Source organism: Onthophagus taurus, chromosome 5 (genome assembly GCF_036711975.1).
Source record: "Onthophagus taurus isolate NC chromosome 5, IU_Otau_3.0, whole genome shotgun sequence".
NCBI lineage: Eukaryota > Metazoa > Arthropoda > Insecta > Coleoptera > Scarabaeidae > Onthophagus > Onthophagus taurus.
Window position 1 is genome coordinate 854,450 of NC_091970.1, and position 27,400 is coordinate 881,849.

General features: G+C 30.0%; 2 protein-coding genes across 4 annotated transcripts in view; one reads left to right on the plus strand and one right to left on the minus strand.

The window, feature by feature from the left end:
* Nucleotides 1-22,860, plus strand: part of LOC111413618 (calpain-9-like) — a 31,634-nt gene extending 8,774 nt beyond the window's left edge. Inside the window, exons 2-11 of the mRNA XM_023044650.2 lie at nucleotides 3,034-3,106; nucleotides 13,720-13,888; nucleotides 14,584-14,780; nucleotides 17,725-17,865; nucleotides 17,920-18,094; nucleotides 18,230-18,853; nucleotides 18,910-19,134; nucleotides 19,186-19,410; nucleotides 22,136-22,331; nucleotides 22,381-22,860. Coding sequence (XP_022900418.2) covers nucleotides 3,034-3,106; nucleotides 13,720-13,888; nucleotides 14,584-14,780; nucleotides 17,725-17,865; nucleotides 17,920-18,094; nucleotides 18,230-18,853; nucleotides 18,910-19,134; nucleotides 19,186-19,410; nucleotides 22,136-22,331; nucleotides 22,381-22,463 — 2,108 coding nt within the window. The 3' untranslated portion in view covers nucleotides 22,464-22,860. The remainder of the gene's footprint in view (nucleotides 1-3,033; nucleotides 3,107-13,719; nucleotides 13,889-14,583; nucleotides 14,781-17,724; nucleotides 17,866-17,919; nucleotides 18,095-18,229; nucleotides 18,854-18,909; nucleotides 19,135-19,185; nucleotides 19,411-22,135; nucleotides 22,332-22,380) is intronic.
* Nucleotides 1-27,400, minus strand: part of LOC111413619 (uncharacterized) — a 42,220-nt gene that overhangs the window by 8,838 nt on the left and 5,982 nt on the right. Inside the window, exons 2-13 of one of the 3 annotated variants that reach the window (XR_011640306.1) lie at nucleotides 27,040-27,201; nucleotides 26,628-26,829; nucleotides 26,118-26,319; nucleotides 25,606-25,807; nucleotides 25,096-25,297; nucleotides 24,585-24,786; nucleotides 24,075-24,276; nucleotides 23,607-23,735; nucleotides 23,457-23,547; nucleotides 23,282-23,342; nucleotides 23,171-23,225; nucleotides 3,293-3,382 (exon numbers count right to left, since the gene is read on the minus strand). Coding sequence is in view for 1 of the 3 variants with exons in the window: in XM_071195776.1 (XP_071051877.1) it covers nucleotides 23,283-23,342; nucleotides 23,457-23,547; nucleotides 23,607-23,735; nucleotides 23,786-23,811 (306 nt within the window). In the remaining 2 variants the exon portion in view is untranslated. Of the gene's footprint in view, nucleotides 1-3,292; nucleotides 3,383-23,170; nucleotides 23,226-23,281; nucleotides 23,343-23,456; nucleotides 23,548-23,606; nucleotides 23,736-23,785; nucleotides 23,874-24,074; nucleotides 24,277-24,584; nucleotides 24,787-25,095; nucleotides 25,298-25,605; nucleotides 25,808-26,117; nucleotides 26,320-26,627; nucleotides 26,830-27,039; nucleotides 27,202-27,400 lie in introns of those variants that run through there. The other 2 variants (XR_011640307.1, XM_071195776.1) reach the window with 2 other exon arrangements.

Below are 27,400 nucleotides of genomic sequence, written 5' to 3' on the forward strand. Positions count from 1 at the left end.
CACTTTTAGGTTATATGAAAATGTAAGTTTTGTTTCAACATTTTTTTTCTCAATATTTTTCCAATCCAACCCAACAATTATTATACATCATTTTAAAGAGAAAGCTTTGAACTTTAATTTAAAACAAATCTCATTTCTTAATTTCAATAAATACGGCTTTCAGGAATTTTTGAATTTGCATCATTTTTGACACTTTTAGGTTATACGAAAATGTAAGTTTTGTTTCAACATTTTTTTTTTCAATATTTTTCCGATCTAACCCAACAATTATTATACATCATTTTAAAGAGAAAGCTTTGAGCTTTAATTTAAAATAAGTTTTATTCCTTAATTTTAATAAATACAGCTTCCAGGAATTTTTAAATTAGCATCTTTTTTGCATCTTTAGGTTATACGAAAATGTAAGTTTTATTTCAACATTTTTTTTCTCAATATTTTTCCAATCCAACCCAACTATTATTATACATCATTTTAAAGAGAAAGCTTTGAGCTTTAATTTAGAATAAGTCTCATTCTTTAATTTCAATAAACACGGCATCCAGGAATTTTTAAATTTGTATCTTTTTTGACACTTTTAGGTTATACGAATATGTAAGATTCATTTCAACATTTTTTTTCTCAATATTTTTCCAATCCAACCCAACAATTATTATACATCATTTTAAAGAGAAAGCTTTGAGCTTTAATTTAAAATAAGTCTCATTCCTTAATTTCAATGAACACGGCTTCCAGAAATTTTTACATTAGCATCTTTTTTGACACTTTTAGGTTATACGAAAATGTAAGTTTTCTTTCAACATTTTTTTTCTCAATATTTTTCCAATCCAACCCAACGATTATTATACATCATTTTAAAGAGAAAGCTTTGAGCTTTAATTTAGAATAAGTTTCATTCCTTAATTTCAATAAATACGGCTTCCAGAAATTTTTAAATTAGCATCTTATTTGACACTTTTAGGTTATACGAAAATGTAAGTTTTCTTTCAACATTTTTTTTCTCAATATTTTTCCAATCCAACCCAACAATTATTATAGATCATTTTAAAGAGAAAGCTTTGAGCTTTAATTTAAAATAAGTTTTATTCCTGAATTTTAATAAATACAGCTTCCAGGAATTTTTAAATTATCACCTTTTTTGCATCTTTAGGTTATACGAAAATGTAAGTTTTCTTTCAACATTTTTTTTCTCAATATTTTTCCAATCCAACCCAACAATTATTATACATCATTTTAAAGAGAAAGCTTTGAGCTTTAATTTAGAATAAGTTTCATTCCTTAATTTCAATAAATACGGCTTCTAGAAATTTTTAAATTAGCATCTTATTTGACACTTTTAGGTTATACGAAAATGTAAGTTTTGTTTCAACATTTTTTTTCTCAATATTTTTCCAATCCAACCCAACGATTATTATACATCATTTTAAAGAGAAAGCTTTGAGCTTTAATTTAGAATAAGTTTCATTCCTTAATTTCAATAAATACAGCTTCCAGAAATTTTTAAATTAGCATATTATTTGACACTTTTAGGTTATACGAAAATGTAAGTTTTGTTTCAACATTTTTTTTCTCAATATTTTTCCAATCCAACCCAACAATTATTATACATCATTTTAAAGAGAAAGCTTTGAGCTTTAATTTAGAACAAGTCTCATTTCTTAATTTCAATAAATACAGCTTCCAGGATTTTTTTGACACTTTGAATGAAATTCATTATATCACTAGTGATGTAATGAAATCATTACATCACTAGTTAAAAAAAAGTGATGTTAAATATAAATTTTTAATCCGTAATAACCTCTAATTTCTTCCACTTGAAAGTTAATTTTTCTTCTTCGTTATAATTATCGGGGAAGTCGAAAACGATCCATTGTTCTTTTTTTCATTATTAAACTCGCTCCATTTGATATGGGGGCTGATTGTGGGACAGTTTATTATTGCTACATTTTCCGGACATCGCGGGTGTTCTTATTCTTCGCCTTCGACCAGTTCCGTTACTTTTTTTCCTCCTTTCTTTTAATCTTTTTTCTCCGTATTTACGATAGGACAGCAAAGAACTAAAACAAACTCCACACGCAGCATTGGCGGCGTACGATGACATTCCGGATCGCGGTGCGGAATACGGCACTTTTGCGGTTGCGTCGAGTGAAAATTTACAAGAAAAGTACAGTTAGACACAACTCTTTAAAAGTAGGTTGACGATATCTCGACATTTAAACGTTTTAAAACGTTTTAAAACCATTATAGAGTCTAAGTACTTAAAGCATTTTTTAAATTAAAATTGAATCTTTTAATTAAAAGGAAGTTAAAGGAATTAACAGTTATTTTCTGGGAGTTTATAAAGATCTAAATCGTGCTTAAAACAATGCTGTTAAAACAGTTCTTTTTTTATCTTTATGTTTTATTTGCACTTTTTAATAAATTTTGTTCTTTTTGTTCTCGATTTCAATTCTTAAACCAATTTCTTTCGGAGAACGCAAAAGAAAAGTTATAAAAATAAAATCTTTCTAAAGAAATCTTGTTGGGTTATTGCTTATTGTTGTTCGCGAAACAATAAGCTGCGCTCGTTTCTGCTCCCATTTCTTCGTAGCAAAGAAGAAGAAAACGAGACGAGACAAAACCAATAGCTATTTTATTTATGATATCCTTTTTGTTCTCTCTTCACGCTTTGTTTATGAATAAGAAAAAAAATGATGATGAGAAGGTTTAGTTCTAATTTCGAACGCGATTTATTTAAACAATTAATGGCACGTGTTTAGATAGTAAATTATCGTATAACGTTTATTTTGAATACCGCTAACTGAAATAGTCGTTCGTGCACTTCCAACGAAAACGCAGTTGTAAAAAAAATCGTTTTGTTTACTATTTATTATTTCAATGTTGTGGTGTTGTCGAAAGAAATTTCGCGAAAACGGTAAATCATATTATTATTATTTCGTTGCAGTTATACGAACTGGACTATGACAAAGTTGACACTTATTACTACTCAACTTTCTTGAGACAGTTACAAAAACAACACCTTTTTTGTTGTTATAGGTAGCAATTTTAACAGACCATGGTTGAATGGACACACGACAAAACCAGAGGATAAACAGTCTACGTTATCCAGGTAAGATTTATTTTGAGTTAAATTACGCGTAGAAATGAACATTTTTAATGTTATGGTGTAATTAAGAATAACCTTGCGATTAAAATGATTCATTCATCGGATAGTCTTTTTTTAGAACAACCCACCTCGCGAATGTTAGAATTTAAAAATGATTAGTAATCGTAAGAACCAATTTTGTCTACGCACCTGGTTTCTAACCATCTCCTCATGGTAATTGCACCTTCGTGACGCCAATGACACCACACTGGCTTTATTGTTCATATCCGTTGAGAAAACCTTGAAATAAACAAAAAAATTTGGTTAATAATTTTGTTTTAATCGTGTAACTTTGTTGATAATATAAAATAGCTAACCAAGGATCTCGTAAAGTATTAACAGAATATTTTATGTGTGCTCAAAGATAATAGTCAAAATGATACAATTTTAGAGACTTAGGTTGTCAAAGAATTCTGTTCCTAGAGTAAAGATTAATAATGCAACCTCGGTTTAATTAAGTCAAACATTCATGATGAGTCTCGTTCTCTAGTATGAAGAATACAAGTTTTAAAGATTAATAACTCATGCTGTCAATAAGTTGGCAGCCTCTAGCATGAAGAGTACAAGTTTTAAAGTTTAACAACTGTTGCTGCCAACTTGTTGCCTCGGCTTGCTGATGACCAACAACTTGGTCATCAGCAAAAGGGAAGTGATGCGTCATGTTGTTATCCAGTAGATTAAAAAGAAAGTGCGGAAAACTAACTAACCTAGATTAACTTCAGTTATAAAACTTCTATTATATGATAACTAACTTCAGGTTTAACATGTCAACCTCAATTTTGACATATTTGTAACCTTCATTAAAAATCCTTTAAAATGAGTACAAACACGACATATTTATCTTCAATATTAATGAAGTTATGGTCAACTTCCGGTTAAGAATGTCAACGTCAATTTCGACATATTTGTAATCGACATGAAAAATCCTTTAAAACGAGTCCAAACATGATACGTTTAATTCCAATATTACTCAAGATGTAAGAACTTCCGGTTTGAAATGTCAATGTCATTTCGATATATTCTTAATTTTTATAGAATGTCTTAATATTTGTCATAAAAACGGAAATTTAATAAAAAAAAAAAAAAAATTAACGTTGGTATTAATATTTAAAAATTAAATTACTATCTTTATTGTTGCTAACTTCGGGTTTAATGTGTTTTATTCAAACTTTTTTGTTTTTTGAGATAAATGCATCATGTTTGGACTCAATTCAAAGGTTTTTTAATTATGAATACATTATGAAAGAACATCATGAAGTTATCCATGTGTCTATTATATGATAACTAACTTCAGGTTTAACATGTCAACCTCAATTTTGACATATTTGTAACCTTCATTAAAAATCCTTTAAAATGAGTACAAACACGACATATTTATCTTCAATATTAATGAAGTTCTGGTCAACTTCCGGTTAAGAATGTCAACGTCAATTTTGACATATTTGTAATCGTCGTGAAAAAACCTTTAAAATGAGTCCAAAGATGACGCACTTATCTCAAAAAACAAAACAGTTTGAATAAAAAATATTAAACCCGAAGTTAGCAATTTAATTTTTAAATATTAATACCAACCTTATTTTTTATTTTTTTTTATTATATTTCCGTTCTTGTGACAAACATTAAGACATTTTATAAAAATTAAGAATATTTTAAAATGACATTGACATTTCAAACCGGAAGTTGCTTATATCTCGAGTAATATTGGAATTAAACGTATCATGTTTGGACTCATTTTAAAGGATTTTTCACAACGATTATAAAAATGTCAAAATTGACGTTGACATTCTTAACCGGAAGTTGACCATAACTTAATTAATATTGAAGATAAATATGTCGTGTTTGTACTCATTTTTAATGAAGATTGCAATTATGTCAAAATTGAGGTTGACATATTAAACTTGAAGTTAGTTATTATACAGGGTGTCAGATAAAAAACGCCGCAAGCTGTAACTTTGTAATTTACATTCCGATTTTCATGAATGAGGTATTAAATGAAATAATTTGATGAATACTATGATTCATGCTACAAATAAATTTTTTCCAAGGCCATCTTCAATTTTAAACGATTATTAGCTTTTGTTTTTCAAATTGCTCTATACAGGTGTATCTGAATGACTGCAACAAACTTCAAGGGGTGATTCTTTAGTGAATTTTGAACCATGGGCGACTTTGGCTCCCCTAAGGAGCTACACTCCTCGAAAAATGGCGGAAAATTTTGGTTTAATTCCTTTTTCTCAAAAACCATAAACGCTAGGAAAATGAAATTTGGGGAATATGTTTGACTCATAATAGGGCACGTTTTGACCCTATTTGTACTTTCAACCTATCCTTCTAAACCACTACTTGTTTATAATTAACAAAAATTATCTAAACGCCTTCTGGACATGTATGAAGAGTTTAAGAAGACTTTTGAAGATGTCATCAAGGGTCCAGAAGCTTTGTAATGTTTTCCATAGTCATCAAAACCTTCCTAAATCCTTTTTGGACAGCTATAAAGATTGTCAGTAGATTTTAAAAGATATCCAAAAGTGTTTAGAAGCTTTCCAATGATTTTCATAATCATTAAAAGCTATCTGAACGCATTCTGGACATTTATGAATATTTTCGGGTGGTGTTTTTAGATGTCAAAAAGTAACCAGAAGCTTTCCAATGATTTCTATAATTATCAAAAAGTGTCCAAATACTTTCTAGATAGTTTTAAATACTTCCAGAAGATTTTTAAATACGCCAAAAAGTCTCTAGATGCTTTCTAATGATGTTCTAAGTTAACCAGGCATTTCTATGTAGTTCATAATTAACAAAAATTATCATAACGCCTTCTGAACATTTATGAAGAGTTTAAAAAACTTTTGAAGATGTCATCAAGGGTCCAGAAGCTTTGTAATGTTTTCCATAGTCATCAAAACCTTCCTAAATCCTTTTTGGACTGCTATAAAGATTGTCAGTAGATTTTAAAAGATATCCAAAAGTGTTTAGAAGCTTTCCAATGATTTTCATAATCATTAAAAGCTGCCTGAACGCATTCTGGACATTTATGAATATTTTCGGGTAGTGTTTTTAGATGTCAAAAAGTAACCAGAAGCTTTCCAATGATTTCTATAATTATCAAAAAGTGTCCAAATACTTTCTAGATAGTTTTAAATACTTCCAGAAGATTTTTAAATACGCCAAAAAGTCTCTAGATGCTTTCTAATGATGTTCTAAGTTAACCAGGCATTTCTATGTAGTTCATAATTAACAAAAATTATATAAACGCCTTCTGGACATTTATGAAGAGTTTAAGAAGACTTTTGAAGATGTCATCAAGGGTCCAGAAGCTTTGTAATGTTTTCCATAGTCATCAAAACCTTCCTAAATCCTTTTTGGACTGCTATAAAGATTGTCAGTAGATTTTAAAAGATATCCAAAAGTGTTTAGAAGCTTTCCAATGATTTTCATAATCATTAAAAGCTGCCTGAACGCATTCTGGACATTTATGAATATTTTCGGGTAGTGTTTTTAGATGTCAAAAAGTAACCAGAAGCTTTCCAATGATTTCTATAATTATCAAAAAGTGTCCAAATACTTTCTAGATAGTTTTAAATACTTCCAGAAGATTTTTAAATACGCCGAAAAGTTTCTAGATGCTTTCTAATGATGTTCTAAGTTAACCAGGCATTTCTATGTAGTTCATAATTAACAAAAATTATCTTAACGCCTTCTGGACATTTATGAAGAGTTTAAGAAGACTTTTGAAGATGTCATCAAGGGTCCAGAAGCTTTGTAATGTTTTCCATAGTCATCAAAACCTTCCTAAATCCTTTTTGGACAGCTATAAAGATTGTCAGTAGATTTTAAAAGATATCCAAAAGTGTTTAGAAGCTTTCCAATGATTTTCATAATCATTAAAAGCTATCTGAACGCATTCTGGACATTTATGAATATTTTCGGGTGGTGTTTTTAGATGTCAAAAAGTAACCAGAAGCTTTCCAATGATTTCTATAATTATCAAAAAGTGTCCAAATACTTTCTAGATAGTTTTAAATACTTCCAGAAGATTTTTAAATACGCCGAAAAGTCTCTAGATGCTTTCTAATGATGTTCTAAGTTAACCAGGCATTTCTATGTAGTTCATAATTAACAAAAATTATCTTAACGCCTTCTGGATATTTATGAAGAGTTTAAGAAGACTTTTGAAGATGTCATCAAGGGTCCAGAAGCTTTGTAATGTTTTCCATAGTCATCAAAACCTTCCTAAATCCTTTTTGGACAGCTATAAAGATTGTCAGTAGATTTTAAAAGATATCCAAAAGTGTTTAGAAGCTTTCCAATGATTTTCATAATCATTAAAAGCTATCTGAACGCATTCTGGACATTTATGAATATTTTCGGGTGGTGTTTTTAGATGTCAAAAAGTAACCAGAAGCTTTCCAATGATTTCTATAATTATCAAAAAGTGTCCAAATACTTTCTAAATAGTTTTAAATACTTCCAGAAGATTTTTAAATACGCCGAAAAGTCTCTAGATGCTTTCTAATGATGTTCTAAGTTAACCAGGCATTTCTATGTAGTTCATAATTAACAAAAATTATCTTAACGCCTTCTGGACATTTATGAAGAGTTTAAGAAGACTTTTGAAGATGTCATCAAGGGTCCAGAAGCTTTGTAATGTTTTCCATAGTCATCAAAACCTTCCTAAATCCTTTTTGGACTGCTATAAAGATTGTCAGTAGATTTTAAAAGATATCCAAAAGTGTTTAGAAGCTTTCCAATGATTTTCATAATCATTAAAAGCTGCCTGAACGCATTCTGGACATTTATGAATATTTTCGGGTGGTGTTTTTAGATGTCAAAAAGTAACCAGAAGCTTTCCAATGATTTCTATAATTATCAAAAAGTGTCCAAATACTTTCTAGATAGTTTTAAATACTTCCAGAAGATTTTTAAATACGCCAAAAAGTCTCTAGATGCTTTCTAATGATGTTCTAAGTTAACCAGGCATTTCAATGTAGTTCATAATTAACAAAAATTATATAAACGCCTTCTGGACATTTATGAAGAGTTTAAGAAGACTTTTGAAGATATCATCAAGGGTCCAGAAGCTTTGTAATGTTTTCCATAGTCATCAAAACCTTCCTAAATCCTTTTTGGACAGCTATAAAGATTGTCAGTAGATTTTAAAAGATATCCAAAAGTGTTTAGAAGCTTTCCAATGATTTTCATAATCATTAAAAGCTGCCTGAACGCATTCTGGACATTTATGAATATTTTCGGGTGGTGTTTTTAGATGTCAAAAAGTAACCAGAAGCTTTCCAATGATTTCTATAATTATCAAAAAGTGTCCAAATACTTTCTAGATAGTTTTAAATACTTCCAGAAGATTTTTAAATACGCCAAAAAGTCTCTAGATGCTTTCTAATGATGTTCTAAGTTAACCAGGCATTTCAATGTAGTTCATAATTAACAAAAATTATATAAACGCCTTCTGGACATTTATGAAGAGTTTAAGAAGACTTTTGAAGATATCATCAAGGGTCCAGAAGCTTTGTAATGTTTTCCATAGTCATCAAAACCTTCCTAAATCCTTTTTGGACAGCTATAAGATTGTCAGTAGATTTTAAAAGATATCCAAAAGTGTTTAGAAGCTTTCCAATGATTTTCATAATCATTAAAAGCTGCCTGAACGCATTCTGGACATTTATGAACATTTTCGGGGGGTGTTTTTAGATGTCAAAAAGTAACCAGAAGCTTTCCAATGATTTCTATAATTATCAAAAAGTGTCCAATTGCTTTTTGGATAGTTTTAAATATTTCCAGAAGAGTTTTAAATACGTCAAAAAGTCTCTAGATGCTTTCTAATGATGTTCTAAGTTAACCAGGCATTTTTATGTAGTTCATAATTAACAAAAATTATCTTAACGCCTTCTGGACATTTATGAAGAGTTTAAGAAGACTTTAGAAGATGTCGTCAAGGGTCCAGAAGTTTTGTAATGTTTTTCAAAGTCATCAAAAGCTTCCTATATGCTTTTCGGACAGCTATAAAGATTGTCAAAATTTTGGACAATACCCTACCAGAATATGGAATGAAAATCAACAAGAACAAAACCAAGATAATGGTGGTAGGAGAAGAAGATGATCAAGATAAGATCATAACAACAAGATGCTAAGAATAAGTAGTTGAATACTTGTAATCAGCAGAACTTAGCTGATATCAGTTAAGTTGGTGGAGCCAAGATGGAACGAAGTCCGAAATTTCTTAATAATGTAAATACAAAAAAAAAGTGATCGTTGACTCATGACAATTCACGTCAAAGTGATGTAAAGCAAAAAAAAATTCCGAAACTAAAATCCCTCCAAAAAATCAGTGCAGCGGATTGACCTAAATCTTCTCGTATTTTTTTAATGTAAAACCAAGACACCAAGAAAAAGATGTTGCTTTTTCTATTTTCTATTGTAATGGCCACGGCAGCCGGCGTAACAGCGTTTTTAATCATCGTCTCCGAAGACTTCAGTAAATTTCGTGAAACATTTTTGACACCAAAACTACCACAACTGCCCTTGGTGACGATGGACGGCGACGTAATCGATACTCGCGAAGAATTGGAAGCCCAATTGGACATCCTCCAGTATAAATTGGAAAAGAAAAAGAGCGAACTTGAAGGATCGAAAAGTCGAATTTTTAGTGCGGCCGAGAGCTTGCAAAAATTAACAACCACATCGGCGGAAATTAGAAAGTACTTTTTACGACTAACAAACGAGGTGAAGAGATCCGAGAAAGATTTGAAGGTTTTAGAGGAACAAATTACCGATTATAAACAGCGTAAAATCCAATTGGATCAAGTTTTTGGGGAGAAAGGCGACGATGAAAACATGCCACCGTATAATTGCAATGTTCTTCTTAATAATTTAACTTCGTTTAATATTACCCCGGATTCTTCTAGAGGAAATTTAACAACGTAATTTTATTGGGATGGTTTTCTTTATTTCTCTCGGATTTTCAGTAAATTTTTGATATTTATTCGTGTTTTTTTTATTTGTGCAGGTATTTGGTGTTTTTGTAATAAATAAAAAAAATAGTTTAGTTTTTATTTCAATTTAATTTTTTTTTGTATTGGAATTCGCTTCTTCTCGACTTTCGGAATAGATGTCCAAAGATTAACACTTCGTGAAGGAATCCAGTTCCTGCATTACAGAAGTGCACACGAGACGCCTCCGCATGCATCCTGCTGCTTCTCGTCGTCTAATTTGCATGGAATTGCGAGATATACTCGGCCGTCTCAAGAGATCCCGTTTTTTTCTTAAACGTATCCCAACGAAATCGTGTGCTATTGTTCCCTAGGTAACGTCACTGTTACCTCAAAAAAGAAATTCAACTCGAAATTCCATTTCCTCCTTCGAGAATCTTCCAACAATCTAAAACCTTCACGTAACAGTTCTTCTTCGACCGGAAGAAGAAATTCCCGGACTCGAAGAAGGATGACGAAGAAGGAAAAGCGCGACTCTTAATACCGCTATCGCCTCTAATTGGCTAAGAAGAAGAAGAAGAAAAACGATCTCCAAACTAACTGTATTTAATATGCATCTTCTTCCTCTCAACTTCTTCTTCTATTTCTTCTAGGCCCGACTTCAAGTTTCCTTCTTCGACTTCTTCTTTAAAACGATCGTATTTCAATCGTCGTCCACTCGGAGTCGTCGATCAAAGTGATTCGTGGATGTCCAGCCTCTCTGGACAGCCGCGTCTCTCGCCCAAGAAGTAGAAGAAGAAGTAGTAAATAGGAGGAGGGCCGCGCGCGCACAGATTACCATTGGAAAAATCTCTTGGTTTACTGCCCTCGAACGGACGTAACTCTCGCGTTATTGTGACCATCGGCCCACATAACTCCTTACTCGAGAAGAGATGATCTCTCCTCGAAGAACGCTCCTCCGAAGAGGAGATGGACGGAGAAGAAGAAAACTATTTGAAGAAAACGATGCTTGTTGAAGACTTAGAAGTAGACGAAGAAGAAGAAATAGACGGACGAAAGAAACTGTTTACGATACAATGGGCAGTTTCGTATGGTCTTCTTCTTCGTCTCGTCGAAGATGTTAAAGAAGAAACGGACAATAGCTCCATCGACTCTCACTATATACGATTCTCATCAATTAAATAAAAAAATTGATGGAATACCAAAACAATGTAGGTCGAAAGTAATCAACATTATCATGTTTGATCATAAATTATATCTAATCACAAAATAAGTCTTTTGGTGCTAATGTCAACTTCAATTTTATTATTATATTCGTGATCTTTATTAAATAACCTTTAAAATGAGCCCAAACATGACGCACTTACCTTAAAATACAAAAAAGTTAGAATAAAAAATATCAAACTTGAAGTTGGCAACAATGAAGTTAGCAACATAACTTTTAAATATTAATACCAACCTTAATTTTTGTTTTTTGAGATTTTTTTAATTATGAATAAATCATGAAAAAAACATCTATTATATGATAATTAACTTCAGGTTTAAAATGTCAACCTCAATTTTGACATATTTGTAATCGTCGTGAAAAATCCTTTAAAATGAGTCCAAACATGACGCACTTACCTTAAAATACAAAAAAGTTAAATAAAAAATATTAAACCTGAAGTTGGCAACAATGAAGTTTGCAACATAATTTTTAAATATTAATACCAACCTTAATTTTTGTTTTTTGAGATAACTGCGTCATGTTTGGACTTATTTTAAAATTTTTTTAATTATGAATAAATCATGAAAAAAACATCTATTATATGATAACTAACTTCAGGTTTAAAATGTCAACCTCAATTTTGACATATTTGTAATCTTCATTAAAAATCCTTTAAAATGAGTACAAACACGACATATTTATCTTCAATATTAATGAAGTTATGGTCAACTTCCGGTTAAGAATGTCAACGTCAATTTTGACATATTTGTAATGGTCGTGAAAAATCCTTTAAAATGAGTCCAAACATGATACGTTTAATTCCAATATTACTCGAGATATAAGCAACTTCCGGTTTGAAATGTCAATGTCATTTTGACATATTCTTAATTTTTATAAAATGTAAAAACACAAAAACAAAAATATAATAAAAAAAAAAAATTAAGGTTGGTATTAATATTTAAAAATTAAATTAGTATCTTCATTGTTGCCAACTTCGGGTTTAACGTTTTTTATTCTAACTTTTTTGTTTTTTGAGATAACTGCGTCATGTTTGGACTCATTTTAAAGGTTTTTTAATGAAGATGTCAAATATGTCAAAATTGACGTTGACGTTTCAAACCGGAAGTGATTGTATTTCCATTAATATTACAGTTAAATATGCCGAGTTTGGACTCATTTTAAAGGATTTTTTATGAAGTTGACAAATATGACAAAATTAAAAGTTGAAAGTCCGAACTTTTTAGTTAGGGAAGGTATACAGGGTGTTTCTAAATTGATGAAAAAATTACTAATATATTTGAACTAATACTATATATCTTCTTCTTATAGATATAATAAGTATAAAAGCTTACAATTACAACGTCCATGAATGATAAATGTTTGATCAATGTTAACGATTGATGATTGTATTCTAGAAATAGAGACACGAGTACTTCTTGACTTTTTGACATCAATCTTCCTCTGTATGATGAGTTTTTCCATGCAGTTCTTCTAGAATCGATAATATTAGTGGCATGCAACATTTATGGTCGATTTTAGTAGTCTTGTCATAGTTTCTTTGAGGATATGGTGGTCTTTTCAAATTTTAACCAATCTCAACTCAACCCAAACCTTCCTTTGCTATTTCGATTCTCCTCTTTATTTGTTGTTCTGGGCCATTTGTTATTTTCGTGTCAGATAAAATTTCGTGTTTTTCTGCATTACAAAATTAAAAATCCCAATATCCTTGCATAATCTTTTTGGATGGCTTGAGGAATACCACGATTGTAATTGTAGGTGTGGGACTATTTGACATAGTATATTCTGGCAGGTCGACCGAGGCGCTACATTCTAAACCATAAAGCGAAAAATATTGTGAGCTTAGAATACGAATGGCTGTTATGTATTAAGATAACACATTTTTTAATGAAATCGGAGTCAATCTCTTGCGGTGAAGATAGAACATTGTGACCATGGAGCACAAATACCTATTGTATGATGTAGAGCATGGTCAAAAGAATAGAATCGGTCAATAGAATCAAGCGATTTTACCCTATTTTTATCCTTTAAGTTGAAATTAATTTAACAGGTTAAATATATATACCCATAGTCTTACAATTCCCATCAATTGAAAAGAAAGAAAAGATGAAAACGATGAAGGTCGAGGGTAATCAACACCGTCTTCTAATTAGAACCCACATCGATCAGTCTTTGTCGTCATCTTCGCCGTGCTTTATCATGTGCGGCTCGTAATGCATCCGCCACGAGGAAGATTCAAAAAAGAAACCGAAGAAATTCTTCGGGAATCAATCGTTAATAGATTACCTCTTCTTTTGTAGTCCGCGCCGAGTCTACTACAATGTCATCCATTTTGACGCTTAATAACTCCCTCTTCCGAGAAGGCGTTGCGATAAGAAAAAAAGACCATAGTCATCTTGGTGTTTCAGGTACTGTACCGTCGAGAGACAGAGGAACCAAGTCAATATCCAGGCGGTGAAGAGAGCGTGCAGGGAAAAAGGTACATTGTACGAGGATGTTGATTTTCCAGCGACCACCAGGTCGCTGTTTCATCACAAGAAACCACATCAACATCCCATCGTATGGATGAGGCCACACGTAAGTTTAAAATAATCTTTTTTTTTTGTATTTCGTTTCGTGGAAACTTATCTTTAGAAGCATCTTCAGAGAAATACTCAGTTAACACCTTTTCCTGTCTTCGCGGTAGTCTTTATTGATGTGTTAAATGTACATACACAATAGAGTGCTTCTCGTGTTGCCAACTTTACAACATTGTAGATACTCTCTCTCTGTGTGGAAGTGATTCTTATCGCGATACGTGTAGATCGTTAATGAGAATTATAAAGTTAAGGATTTCTTCTTAAAAGACAACCCATTAACTTCCTATTTTATTTTATTTTACTTTATCGGCGAATCAAAAAGAAATTATTATCTATATTGTTAACCAAGTAAATGTGATAAATTTTTGAGAGAGATGCGAATCTTTCTTCTTGTTGCTGCCGTTTCTTCTTCTGTTGGTGTGGTTACCTTCGCGAAGTAAGAAGAGATGCGATCCGCGCGAGTAGCAGCTTCTTCCTCTCAATTTAACAGAGAGAGCTCGTCTTTTGACGTGGTATATGCCCCGGTCGCGAAAGGGGCACGCACTTCTTGCTGTTTGCAGCACTATAGTAGATAGTATCGACCGCGAGGATTCTTAATGAGAGCGAAAATTCCAAGATTGTACCGATTCAACCGTAATTACGCCGTAAACTTCAAACTTTACTTACAAGAAATCATTCTTTTTATTTATTTAGGAAATGTGTCAAAGACCAAGATTTATTGGTGATAACTCTGGTGATTTACTAAGATTCGCGGTGGAATCCGGAGAACTCGGTGATCAATGGTTATTGGCAGCAGTAGCATCTTTAGCTTTAACCCCTCGATTTTTGGATAGGGTGGTCCCCCCAGATCAAGGATTCGATAATTCGCAATCGTATTGCGGCGTTTTTAGGTGAGTACAAAACACCTCCCAACACTTAGGTTAAGACAAAAGATAATTACTCCTAAATGGAAGAGGTTGAGGAGTAATGGTGGGAAGAAGACGCGTCCAGCTCGTTACGCATCTAATCTACCACTAAGGATCTTCTTAAGATTATCGTTCTTGCATAGAGTCCCACAATAATTCTCGAACACCGCACGAACTCTCTCTTCTTCGTTCCTTTTCTTCGTGTATACGTGCCGAGAAAAGCGAATACCTCCACTTCTCTAATTAGGATAAATCAACTACGACGAAGTACCCAAGAATACCATGTTCTCACCTACAAACATAACCTACACCCAGATTTCATTTTTTTTTGTTACAAAAAATAATTCGAACTCCTTTTTTGGATCCACGAACAAGTTGAGTTCGATTCGATGATGAAGTGGAAGGGGAATCAATCAATCACGATTTTTTTTTCTTCCACCAGAGACATTAATATAATAAATAACCCATTAAACGGGGCCCCGATTGCCCCCTTCTTCTTCTGCAACGTCTACAACGACGGCGTTGAGGGGAGAAATACGCAAGCATGACAAACGGAATAACTCGGTTGAGACCGTGAGAAAGCCGGCATTAGAAGAAATAAAACTAGCTCTACCCAGAATCGATATGTACATAAAATAAAAAAAAAAAAATAAGTACAATGAAATTCCCCTAACTCGAATCATTTTTGTAAGATCAAGTGTTTTATCTGGTTTCAAATGTATCAAGTTATAAATAATTATGGTGGTGTTACTTGAACGCTGTCAAAAGTATATACAGGTTGGTTAAAAATGAGTGACAACATTGAAAATTTTATCAAAACTAAAAGTACAAAAAGTTATTTTTCAAAATGGGTTAGTTCATTGGAAAGAGATATTACATATTCCAAGAAATCGATTTTATATGAATTTTTAAAATTTAATCGGAGAAAATTGCAAAATTCGCAAAAATTGTCAAAAATTTATTTGTAAAGAACTAAAAGTGATTTTTCAAAACGGCTTTTTGCATTAAAAAGAGGATACTTTAATTAATAATTGGTGATATTTCCACAAGGATCCTTCAAAAAATTAATTTTATAGCAAACATTGAAAATTATTGATGAAAATTGTAACTTTGAAAATTTTCTCAAAACTTCAAATATTGTTTTCACAAAAACTAAAAATTATTTTTCAAAATGGGTTAGTTCATTGGAAAGAGGATACTTTTATTAACACTTTGGGGAATTTTCATACTCATATTCCAAGAAATCGATTTTATATGAATTTTTAAAATTTAATCGGGGAAAATTGCAAAATTCGCAAAAATTGTCAAAAATTTATTTGTCAAGAACTAAAAGTGATTTTTCAAAACGGCTTTTTGCATTAAAAAGAGGATACTTTAATTAATAATTGGTGATATTTCCACAAGGATCATTCAAGAAATTAATTTTATAACAAACATTGAAAATTATTGATGAAAATTGTAACTTTGAAAATTTTCTCAAAACTTCAAATATTGTTTTCTCAAAATCCAAAAATTATTTTTCAAAATGGGTTAGTTCATTGGAAAGAGGATACTTTTATTAACACTTTGGGAAATTTTCATACTCATATTCCAAGAAATGGATTTTATACGAATTTTTAAAAAATTAAGGTTGGTATTAATATTTAAAAATCATGTTAAAACTTCATTGTTGCCAACATCTGGTCTAATATTTTTTATTCTAACTTTTTTGTTTTTTAAGGTAAGTGCGTCATGTTTGGTCTCATTTTAAAGGTTATTTAATAAAGACTACACCTAAAAGTGTTTTTTAGCCATGCTTCTAGAACTAACACCAGACCTAGAAAGTATCGGGTTTAGTGTTAATTCTAGTTTTAAATTAGCACTGTTACTATGTAGAACTACCACTATACGTAGAACTAGATTCATTTGGGTTTAGCCGTCTTTAGAAACGTGCGGCTAAACCCGAATGATTCTAGTTCTAGGTATAGTGTTAGTTCTAGTTTTTCACTTGCACTGTAAAAACTAATATTAGTTCTAGTAAGAGAGCGTTAGTTCTAGTTTTAATTGTTATTCAGCGCTTCCGTTCTAGGCCTAATGTTAGTTCTAGTGACAGTTCAAGTGTAAAACTAGAACTAACACTATACCTAGAACTAGAATCATTCGGATTTAGCCATCAGTAAAGACGGCTAAATCCAAATGATTCTAGTTCTAGGTCTAATGTTAATGTTAATTTTAGTGCTAGTGTTACCTCTTGTTATTCAGCATTAGATTGTCGTATATTTTTCATTGAATTAAAACTAGACCTAGAATGTTTCGAATTTACTAAGTAATACATTTGCATTAAAGAAAACTTTATTTTAAATACTTGAACATTTCCTCGGCAGTATAGCTGCATCGTCTTCTAACTAATGCATTTGTATTAAAAAAAAGTATGTTTTATCTTAAGTACAAGAACCACTGCCTCGGCAGCATAGCTGCCTCGGCTTCTAAGTAATACATTTATATAAAAGAAAACTATACTTTATTTTAAGTACAAAAACCACTACCTCGGCAGCATGGCTACCTCGGCTTCTAAGTAATGCATTTGTATTAAAGAAAACTATACTTTATTTTAAGTACAAAAACTACTGCCTCGGCAGCATAGCTGCCTCGGCTTCTAAGTGATGCATTCGTATTAAAGAAAACTTTATTTTAAGTAGAAGAACCACTGCCTCGGCTTCTAAGTAATGCATTTATATAAAAGAAAGCTATACTTTATTTTACGTACAAAAACTAATGCCTCGGCTTCTAAGTAACGCATTTGCATTAAAGAAAACTTTACTTTATTTTAAGTACTAGAAGCACTGCCTCGGCTTCTAAGTAATGCACTAAATAGCATACATTTCTATTTGACTTAAGAAAATTTCACTATAATTTAAATGAAATAATTTCCTTAAATTTTATTTTCTAGATTTAGATTTTGGTATTTTGGTGAATGGAAAGAAATAATTGTCGACGATCGATTACCAACGCATAAAGGTCGCCTTCTTTACCTTCATTGCGCGAATAGCACGGAGTTTTGGGCACCACTTTTAGAAAAAGCTTACGCAAAGTAAACTTTAATCAAAAATTAATCAAAAAAAACATTAATAATTAAATTTTTCAGATTTTATGGATGTTACGAAAATCTTCAGCAAGGATCGACAACGAGAGCTTTGCAAGATTTAACGGGGGGAATCGTTCAAAGTTTTGGGTTAACCCATCAAGATCGTTTCTTAACGTTTCAAGTGTTAAATAGTGCCGTTCCAAGATCGAGTTTATTAATAGCTACAATTCTACCTGTATGTAGTAAACAGTCATTACAAGTATGCAACCAATATCACAGTATACGTATTGCAATACGCGATTTGCGATATTGGTTGCATACTCGGGTACGATAATTAATTAACACAAAAATAATAACTTAAAACTTTTAGGAAAAAGAAAATAAACGTCAATTGCGTCTTAGAAATGGTTTAATAACTCAACACGCTTACAGTGTGACCGGTTTGGCGAGAGTTAGAGGACCAAGTGGTGAAACACCATTAGTTCGATTAAGAAATCCTTGGGCTAGAGGGGAATGGACGGGACCATGGAGTGAAAGATCATGGGAATGGGATGGGTTATCACCGAGAGATAAAGAATTATTAGGAGTTCGAGTAATAAACGATGGGGAATTTTGGATGTCTTTCGATGATTTCGCCCGGAATTTCACCCAATTAGACTTGGTTCATGTTGGCCCGGATGATTGGATGTTAGAGGCAGCCCTGCATTCGAAACAACCGTGGAGGGCAGTTTTAGCTCGGAGAAGATGGAGATCTGGGTACAACGCAGGCGGTGGTCCCGGATATTTAGAGACGACCGCTTTAAATCCGCAATTTCACGTTCAAATTCCAAGAAGTTCGAGTAATAAATGCCACGTGGTCGTTTCAATTACGCAATATTACGAATCAAATCCCGGCGAATTAAAGAAAAAGGAGAGTTTGTTTGCGATTGGATTCGCGGTGTACGAAGTTCCGCATTCGATGCCGAGATTAACGCCACATTTTGTTGCGGAACAAGTAAGAAAGAATCATTGAAGATATAAATTAGTAGTAATAAATAAAAATTATTTTAGAAACCTCTCGATGTAACAAATCATTCAATAGCAAGAGAGGTTGTTACCTTTTTTACTTTACCCCCTGGTGATTATATCGTTGTTCCTCAAACCAATATTCCTAATTTAGATGGGAAATTTTTGTTGAGGATTTTCACGGATGAGCAAAGTAATATTTGGGAGGTGAATGATGATAACATGGTTATTAGGAATATTACAACGGAATTTTTGGAGGAATCTATAAGTGTATTTAATTTTGTTTATTTTATTTAAAAGAATTCATTTTTTGTTTTATAGTCTGATGGTAAATCAATTTTGAATAAGCTCCTTTCGAAATATCCACCAGAAATCGATGCTAGTCAGTTACAAAAGATCTTAAAAGGTCATTGGAAGCATTATCTCCCTGAAAAACCAACGTTGGAATTGTGTAAAAGTTTAATTATGATTCGGGATTACAACATAAGTGGAAGAATTAATATTCTTGATATACCCGTTTTAATGCATATGTTACAATTTTGGAGGGTAATTAATTATTTCTAATTACAATATAACTCGATATAACGGATTCTTAAACATAAATCCAATTTGGGTTCTTCCCCTAAATACATTTCCCGAAAAATCTATCTTTCTAGGACATCTCTACCCTATCATTGTCAACTGATGCATCTAATACAGGTATGGGAGCTGTTTTAACACAAGGAAATCTCAACCATTTCTTTCATTTCCAAAAAATTTACTTCATACCAAATCAAATCTTCAACTTTTGATAGTTGTCACATCAATTTTTTCGTCCACAGACAAAACTTTACGTCAAATCCGATATCTAAGTTATATTGCACAATTTACTTCAAATATCACATACATCAGAACAAATCCCGAACAAACATCGGATCTCTAAATTCATCTTATCCAGATTTTCTAACCCTTAGCAACGCTAAACTTGCTGGAGCAGAATCGTCAAACTTACTGATTAAACAATTTTCCAACAATTCTTCAAAATTTAATCGTTTGGCACATCAAACAATATCATAAACCATCAAAAATCAAACTGTGGTATGAAACCTCTTCATCATCTGCAAGAATTTATATTCCACAACAATTGAGACAAGCAATTTTCGACAAAATTGATATCAAAATTCCTAAAATTAGATTTGATCATATATCGAGTAAAACATTCATGCGCTACTAGATTAAAATGTTAGATTGCTTTTTAATGGGAAAAGAAATAAATTTTTAAGAAAAACGAAATACTATCGTAAAAAGAATGTTTTTTGAATCTCATTAATTAAAAAAAAAACGATGGCATTCCATTTAAAAAAAAAGTTGAAAGTCGCCACACGTTAAAAATAAAAAGAAAGTACTGAAAAGTGATATCATATATTAGGTTTAAAATGTCAACCTCAATTTTGACATATTTGTAATCTTCATTAAAAATCCTTTAAAATGAGTACAAACACGACATACTTATCTTCAATATTAATGAAGTTATGGTCAACTTCCGGTTAAAAATGTCAACGTCAATTTTGATATATTTGTAATCATCGTGAAAAATCCTTTAAAATGAGTCCAAACATGATACGTTTAATTTCAATATTACTCGAGATATAAGCAACTTCCGGTTTGAAATGTCAATGTCATTTTGATATATTCTTAATTTTTATAAACTGTGTTAAAATTTGTCACGAAAACAAAAATATAATAAAAAGAATCAAAAATTAAGGTTGGTACTAATATTTAAAAATTAAATTGCTATCTTCATTGTTGCTAACTTCGGGTTTAACGTTTTTTATTCAAACATTTTTGTTTTTTGAGATAAATGCATCATGAAAGAACATCATGAAGTTATCCATTTGTCTATTATATGATAACTAACTTCAGGTTTAAAAATGTCAACCTCAATTTTGACATATTTGTAATCTTCATTAAAAATCCTTTAAAATGAGTACAAACACGACATACTTATCTTCAATATTAATGAAGTTATGGTCAACTTCCGGTTAAGAATGTCAACGTCAATTTTGACATATTTGTAATCATCGTGAAAAATCCTTTAAAATGAGTCCAAACATGATATGTTTAATTCCAATATTACTCGAGATATAAGCAACTTCCGGTTTGAAATGTCAATATCATTTTGACATATTCTTAATTTTTATAAAATATCTTAATACTTGTCACAAAAATACAATAAAAAAAATCAAAAATTAAGGTTGGTATTAATATTTAAAAATTAAATTGCTATCTTCATTGTTGCTAACTTCGGGTTTAACGTTTTTTATTCAAATTTTTTTGTTTTTTGAGATAAATGCGTCATGTTTGGACTCATTTTAAAGGTTTTTTAATGAAGATGACAAATACGTCAAAATTGACGTTGACGTTTCAAACCGGAAGTGATTGTATCTCCATTAATATCAAAGCTAAATATGTCGAGTTTGGACTCATTTTAAAGGATTTTTTATGAAGTTAACAAATATGCCAATATTAAAAGTTGAAAGTTCGAACTTTTTTGTTTTTTGAGAGAAATGAGTCATGTTTGGATGGTTATTTTATGAAGATTACGAATATAATAATAAAACTAAAGTTGACATTGACAACTGAAAGTTTTTTCACGACTTTGGACAGTTCTTGACAATAAGTTGCTCTTAAATTTTTTATTTTATTTTTTACTTCTTTGGTATTCATTTGTATATCCATTGTCAATAATTCGCAATACATTTTTTGTAGTGCTAAATCTCGTTCCATAGACATTTCTCCTCACGGTACACTTGTACAAACTTTAAATTTATTTCGTTACTTAGTTTTGGCATCTTTTTGCAGAAACATACGTAGTTGCAGTCACACAAAGACAGAGGAAGCTCTATTAAACTATCCCGGCTTCAGACACTAACTTACTAGCCTGAAATAAAGCTAGTATTGTATACACGAAGTTAGATGCATTAGCTTGCTAACTTACTAGCACTAGCTTGCTATCCTAGCTCGGCTTCTAAGTAATACATTTGTATTAAAAGAAGTTTTACTTTATTTTAAGTAGTAGAGCCACTGCCTCGGCGGCACAGCTGCCTCGGCTACTAAATAGTAAGTTATTATTCAAAACCTGGAACAATTGCCTCAGCAGCATGGCTGCCTCGGCTTCTAAATAATAATTTGGCTATAAGAAACACTTCCTTCCCTGTATTATTAATCCGTAATATCGAGGTTTTACTATATTAAATAATTTTTCTCTAATAAATTATTTTTAAATTATTAGTTAGCGTTTCAAAAAATGGAAAGAAGTCACAACAGTGGAAAAACTTCAAGTTATAACTTACGAGCTTTACTTTGGGAGACCGGATGTACCGTTAGCAATAAAGTTTTGGAATGTGTGGTATTGAGATTTGCCAAAAATAAGATTTTAACGGCCGAAAATTTCATTATGGCTATGGTTAGGCTACATTTAGCACATGGTAATTACTACCTAATTAAAAAAATCTAATAACTAATTTAATTTTTTAGAACGATATCATAGTTTGGACACAAAAACGAAAAGTAACCCCATTTCTTTAGAGGAAATGATCCTAATGACGATATATTCGTGAAGAATAATCGCCGTCTATATTATTATTAATAATTTCTTTAACCAAAGAGAAAAATTATCTTATTAACGAGTTTGATTATTTAAATCGATTTAATTATAGGTATTTATTTATTATTATTTTTTTTCTCGGTTAATTACTTCGCCCATTTTATTTTTGTAAACTTCTAATCTTTAAACAGACTGAAACTATTTGGGCCTTATCAATAAAAATGGTATTTATATCCATTAATCATGACTTGTGGATGAGTAGGTGCTTTTTTATTGATGGGGTCCTTTATAATTTATAAATAAACCTATTATTATCGCGACGACACTAATTTTAAGACAAAATGAACGTTGTTTTTGTTAAATATTTTTAAAAAAATGTAATTTGAGAAAAAAATAAATTAAATTCAAAATAATAAGAAGTTTTGTTATTTAATATAAATATTAAAAAAATTGAGATGTAGGCAACCCAAATTACTAAATTGTCAAGGATTTTGAGCAATTTTCTGTATCATATTATGTTGGCTTATTATTATATTAATGCAATCGAAAAGATTGAAGAATATGAAACGTATGATAATGTAATATGATAATTTTATCTTGCTTTAGAAAATTTTTCACCATGTAGTAACAAATAGCAATACTTTTCTTAATAAATAATAATGCAATAATAAATTTAAACCACATTTAGTCTCTTAATTTTTTAAGAATTATTTCACTTACCTGGATGTGGAGAAGCTGGACATAAAAATATCTTCAGATTCACTTTCAGATAGGCCTAAGACAAATTAATGGTTTTTAGATAAATCAGCAATTGGTAAGAATCATATTTACCTTATTTATTCCTTCCAAATAGACTTATGAATAATATAATAACCTCATTCGTTTTATTAACCTAAAAAAATACAACATTTTATTATTTCATTCATGATATATAGGAAACCAAAAGTTATTACATTTCTTTATTTTTTGATTGTCTCAAGTGAAGACAAAATAAATATGTACTTACTTCCGATATAGTCAACATTTTTATCCTTTCTGCTGCATAATCTTCAAGACAAGTGTTGGAATTATTTGAATTACACTCAGCTTCAAAATTTCTAAGAGGAAAATAAAGTAATAATATAAAATTAGTTAATCAGACATAGAAAACACTCACGTTATAATATAATCTCCGAGATAATTGTTGGAATTATTTGAAATAGTTCCAGCTTCAAAGTTTTTAGAGCTACATAACCTCACAATTAGGGATGAATCCAAATAATTAATCACCCCTTGCATTATTTCCCTATAAAACATTAAATTATTATTATAGAACCACGACAAAATGCGTGTTACCTTTTAAATGGTATTAAAACTAACATTTTTAACGATTTTAACAATGAAAATAATTTTAATACTAAAAAAAAATTAAGTCAAATTTTTAAGGTTATGTTTTTTGTTTGTATTGAAAATTTAAAATTATTGTATATGCAACCCAAATTACAAATATTTAAAAATTAAAAAAAAACTAAATTTTCGTTTTTCTTACTTTTTTTTAAATATAACAAATTAATTTTTTTGAATATCGAATTTAATTTGTATTAAAATTAAAATAAATTGTATACTTTATATAAAAAATACTTACGTTAAATAGTTTCCAAGATAGATTTTGAGTTTTATTTAGAATTCAATTATTCTAATCATTCAGCTTTAACATTTCTAGAGCGAGCTGCTCTTCACCACGTTTCTTGTTGCTTTTCTTCTACTAATTAATAACCTTTAGCTCCTTCTAGATAACCTCACAATTAGTGATGAATGTGGATAATTGTTCATCCATCATAGTTTCCCTAGAAATCAAATTTTTACTTTGAAATAAGTATTACCTCTTAAATAGTTCAAACAATTTTAATAATGAAGACAACTTTAATATTAAAAAAAATTAAGTCAAATTTTTAAGGTTATGTTTTTTGTTTGTATTGAAAATTTAAAATTATTGTATATGCAACCCAAATTACAAATATTTAAAAATTAAAAAAAACCAAATTTTCGTTTTTCTTACTTTTTTTTAAATATAACAAATTAATTTTTTTGAATATCGATTTTAATTTGTATTAAAATTAAAATAAATTGTATACTTTATATAAAAAATACTTACGTTAAGTAGTTTTCAAGATAGATTTTGAGTTTTATTTAGAATTCAATCATTCTAATCATTCAGCTTCAACATTTCTAGAGCGAGCTGCTCTTCACCACGTTTCTTGTTGCTTTTCTTCTACTAATTAATAACCTTTAGCTCCTTCTAGATAACCTCACAATTAGTGATGAATGTGGATAATTGTTCATCCATCATAGTTTCCCTAGAAATCAAATTTTTACTTTGAAATAAGTATTACCTCTTAAATAGTTCAAACAATTTTAATAATGAAGACAACTTTAATATTAAAAAAAATTAAGTCAAATTTTTAAGGTTATGTTTTTTGTTTGTATTGAAAATTTAAAATTATTGTATATGCAACCCAAATTACAAATATTTAAAAATTAAAAAAAAACTAAATTTTCGTTTTTCTTACTTTTTTTTAAATATAACAAATTAATTTTTTTGAATATCGAATTTAATTTGTATTAAAATTAAAATAAATTGTATACTTTATATAAAAAATACTTACGTTAAATAGTTTCCAAGATAGATTTTGAGTTTTATTTAGAATTCAATTATTCTAATCATTCAGCTTTAACATTTCTAGAGCGAGCTGCTCTTCACCACGTTTCTTGTTGCTTTTCTTCTACTAATTAATAACCTTTAGCTCCTTCTAGATAACCTCACAATTAGTGATGAATGTGGATAATTGTTCATCCATCATAGTTTCCCTAGAAATCAAATTTTTACTTTGAAATAAGTATTACCTCTTAAATAGTTCAAACAATTTTAATAATGAAGACAACTTTAATATTAAAAAAAATTAAGTCAAATTTTTAAGGTTATGTTTTTTGTTTGTATTGAAAATTTAAAATTATTGTATATGCAACCCAAATTACAAATATTTAAAAATTAAAAAAAACCAAATTTTCGTTTTTCTTACTTTTTTTTAAATATAACAAATTAATTTTTTTGAATATCGATTTTAATTTGTATTAAAATTAAAATAAATTGTATACTTTATATAAAAAATACTTACGTTAAGTAGTTTTCAAGATAGATTTTGAGTTTTATTTAGAATTCAATCATTCTAATCATTCAGCTTCAACATTTCTAGAGCGAGCTGCTCTTCACCACGTTTCTTGTTGCTTTTCTTCTACTAATTAATAACCTTTGGCTCCTTCTAGATAACCTCACAATTAGTGATGAACGTGGATAATTGTTCATCCATCATAGTTTCCCTAGAAATCAAATTTTTACTTTGAAATAAGTATTACCTCTTAAATAGTTCAAACAATTTTAATAATGAAGACAACTTTAATATTAAAAAAAATTAAGTCAAATTTTTAAGGTTATGTTTTTTGTTTGTATTGAAAATTTAAAATTATTGTATATGCAACCCAAATTACAAATATTTAAAAATTAAAAAAAAAACTAAATTTTCGTTTTTCTTACTTTTTTTTAAATATAACAAATTAATTTTTTTGAATATCGATTTTAATTTGTATTAAAATTAAAATAAATTGTATACTTTATATAAAAAATACTTACGTTAAGTAGTTTCCAAGATAGATTTTGAGTTTTATTTAGAATTCAATCATTCTAATCATTCAGCTTCAACATTTCTAGAGCGAGCTGCTCTTCACCACGTTTCTTGATGCTTTTCTTCTACTAATTAATAACCTTTGGCTCCTTCTAGATAACCTCACAATTAGTGATGAACGTGGATAATTGTTCATCCATCATAGTTTCCCTAGAAATCAAATTTTTACTTTGAAATAAGTATTACCTCTTAAATAGTTCAAACAATTTTAATAATGAAGACAACTTTAATATTAAAAAAAATTAAGTCAAATTTTTAAGGTTATGTTTTTTGTTTGTATTGAAAATTTAAAATTATTGTATATGCAACCCAAATTACAAATATTTAAAAATTAAAAAAAACCAAACTTTCGTTTTTCTTACTTTTTTTTAAATATAACAAATTAATTTTTTTGAATATCGAATTTAATTTGTATTAAAATTAAAATAAATTGTATACTTTATATAAAAAATACTTACGTTAAGTAGTTTTCAAGATAGATTTTGAGTTTTATTTAGAATTCAATCATTCTAATCATTCAGCTTTAACATTTCTAGAGCGAGCTGCTCTTCACCACGTTTCTTGATGCTTTTCTTCTACTAATTAATAACCTTTGGCTCCTTCTAGATAACCTCACAATTAGTGATGAACGTGGATAATTGTTCATCCATCATAGTTTCCCTAGAAATCAAATTTTTACTTTGAAATAAGTATTACTTCTTAAATAGTTCAAACAATTTTAATAATGAAGACAACTTTAATATTAAAAAAAATTGTTTAAATCAAATTTTTTGTTTGTATTGACAATTTAAAACTATTGTGTATGCAACCCAAATTACAAAAATTTTTAATTTTGGGTCTTTTCTTACTTTTTTTAATATAACAACTTACATCAAATCGTCTCCAAGACAATTTTTGATAGCTTTAAAGTTTTCAGAACAAGCTCCTCTTCACCACCTTTCTCATCACTTTTCCTCTATTATTATATTTTCAGCCTCTTCTAGATAACCTCACAATTAATCCAAATAATTGATCTCCTTTTGCATTATTTACCTAGACAAAATCAAATTTTAAACATTAAAAAATATCTTTTAAATGGTATTAACTTAATTTTCTTCTTACAATATTTAAAGTTTATAATTAAAATTAAATTCGTTGCAACCAAAGTTGCCTAATTGTATTTTTAGTTGCCTATATCAACATTGATTTTAATTTGCATTAAAATTAGTTAATCAGGAATAAATAATAAATT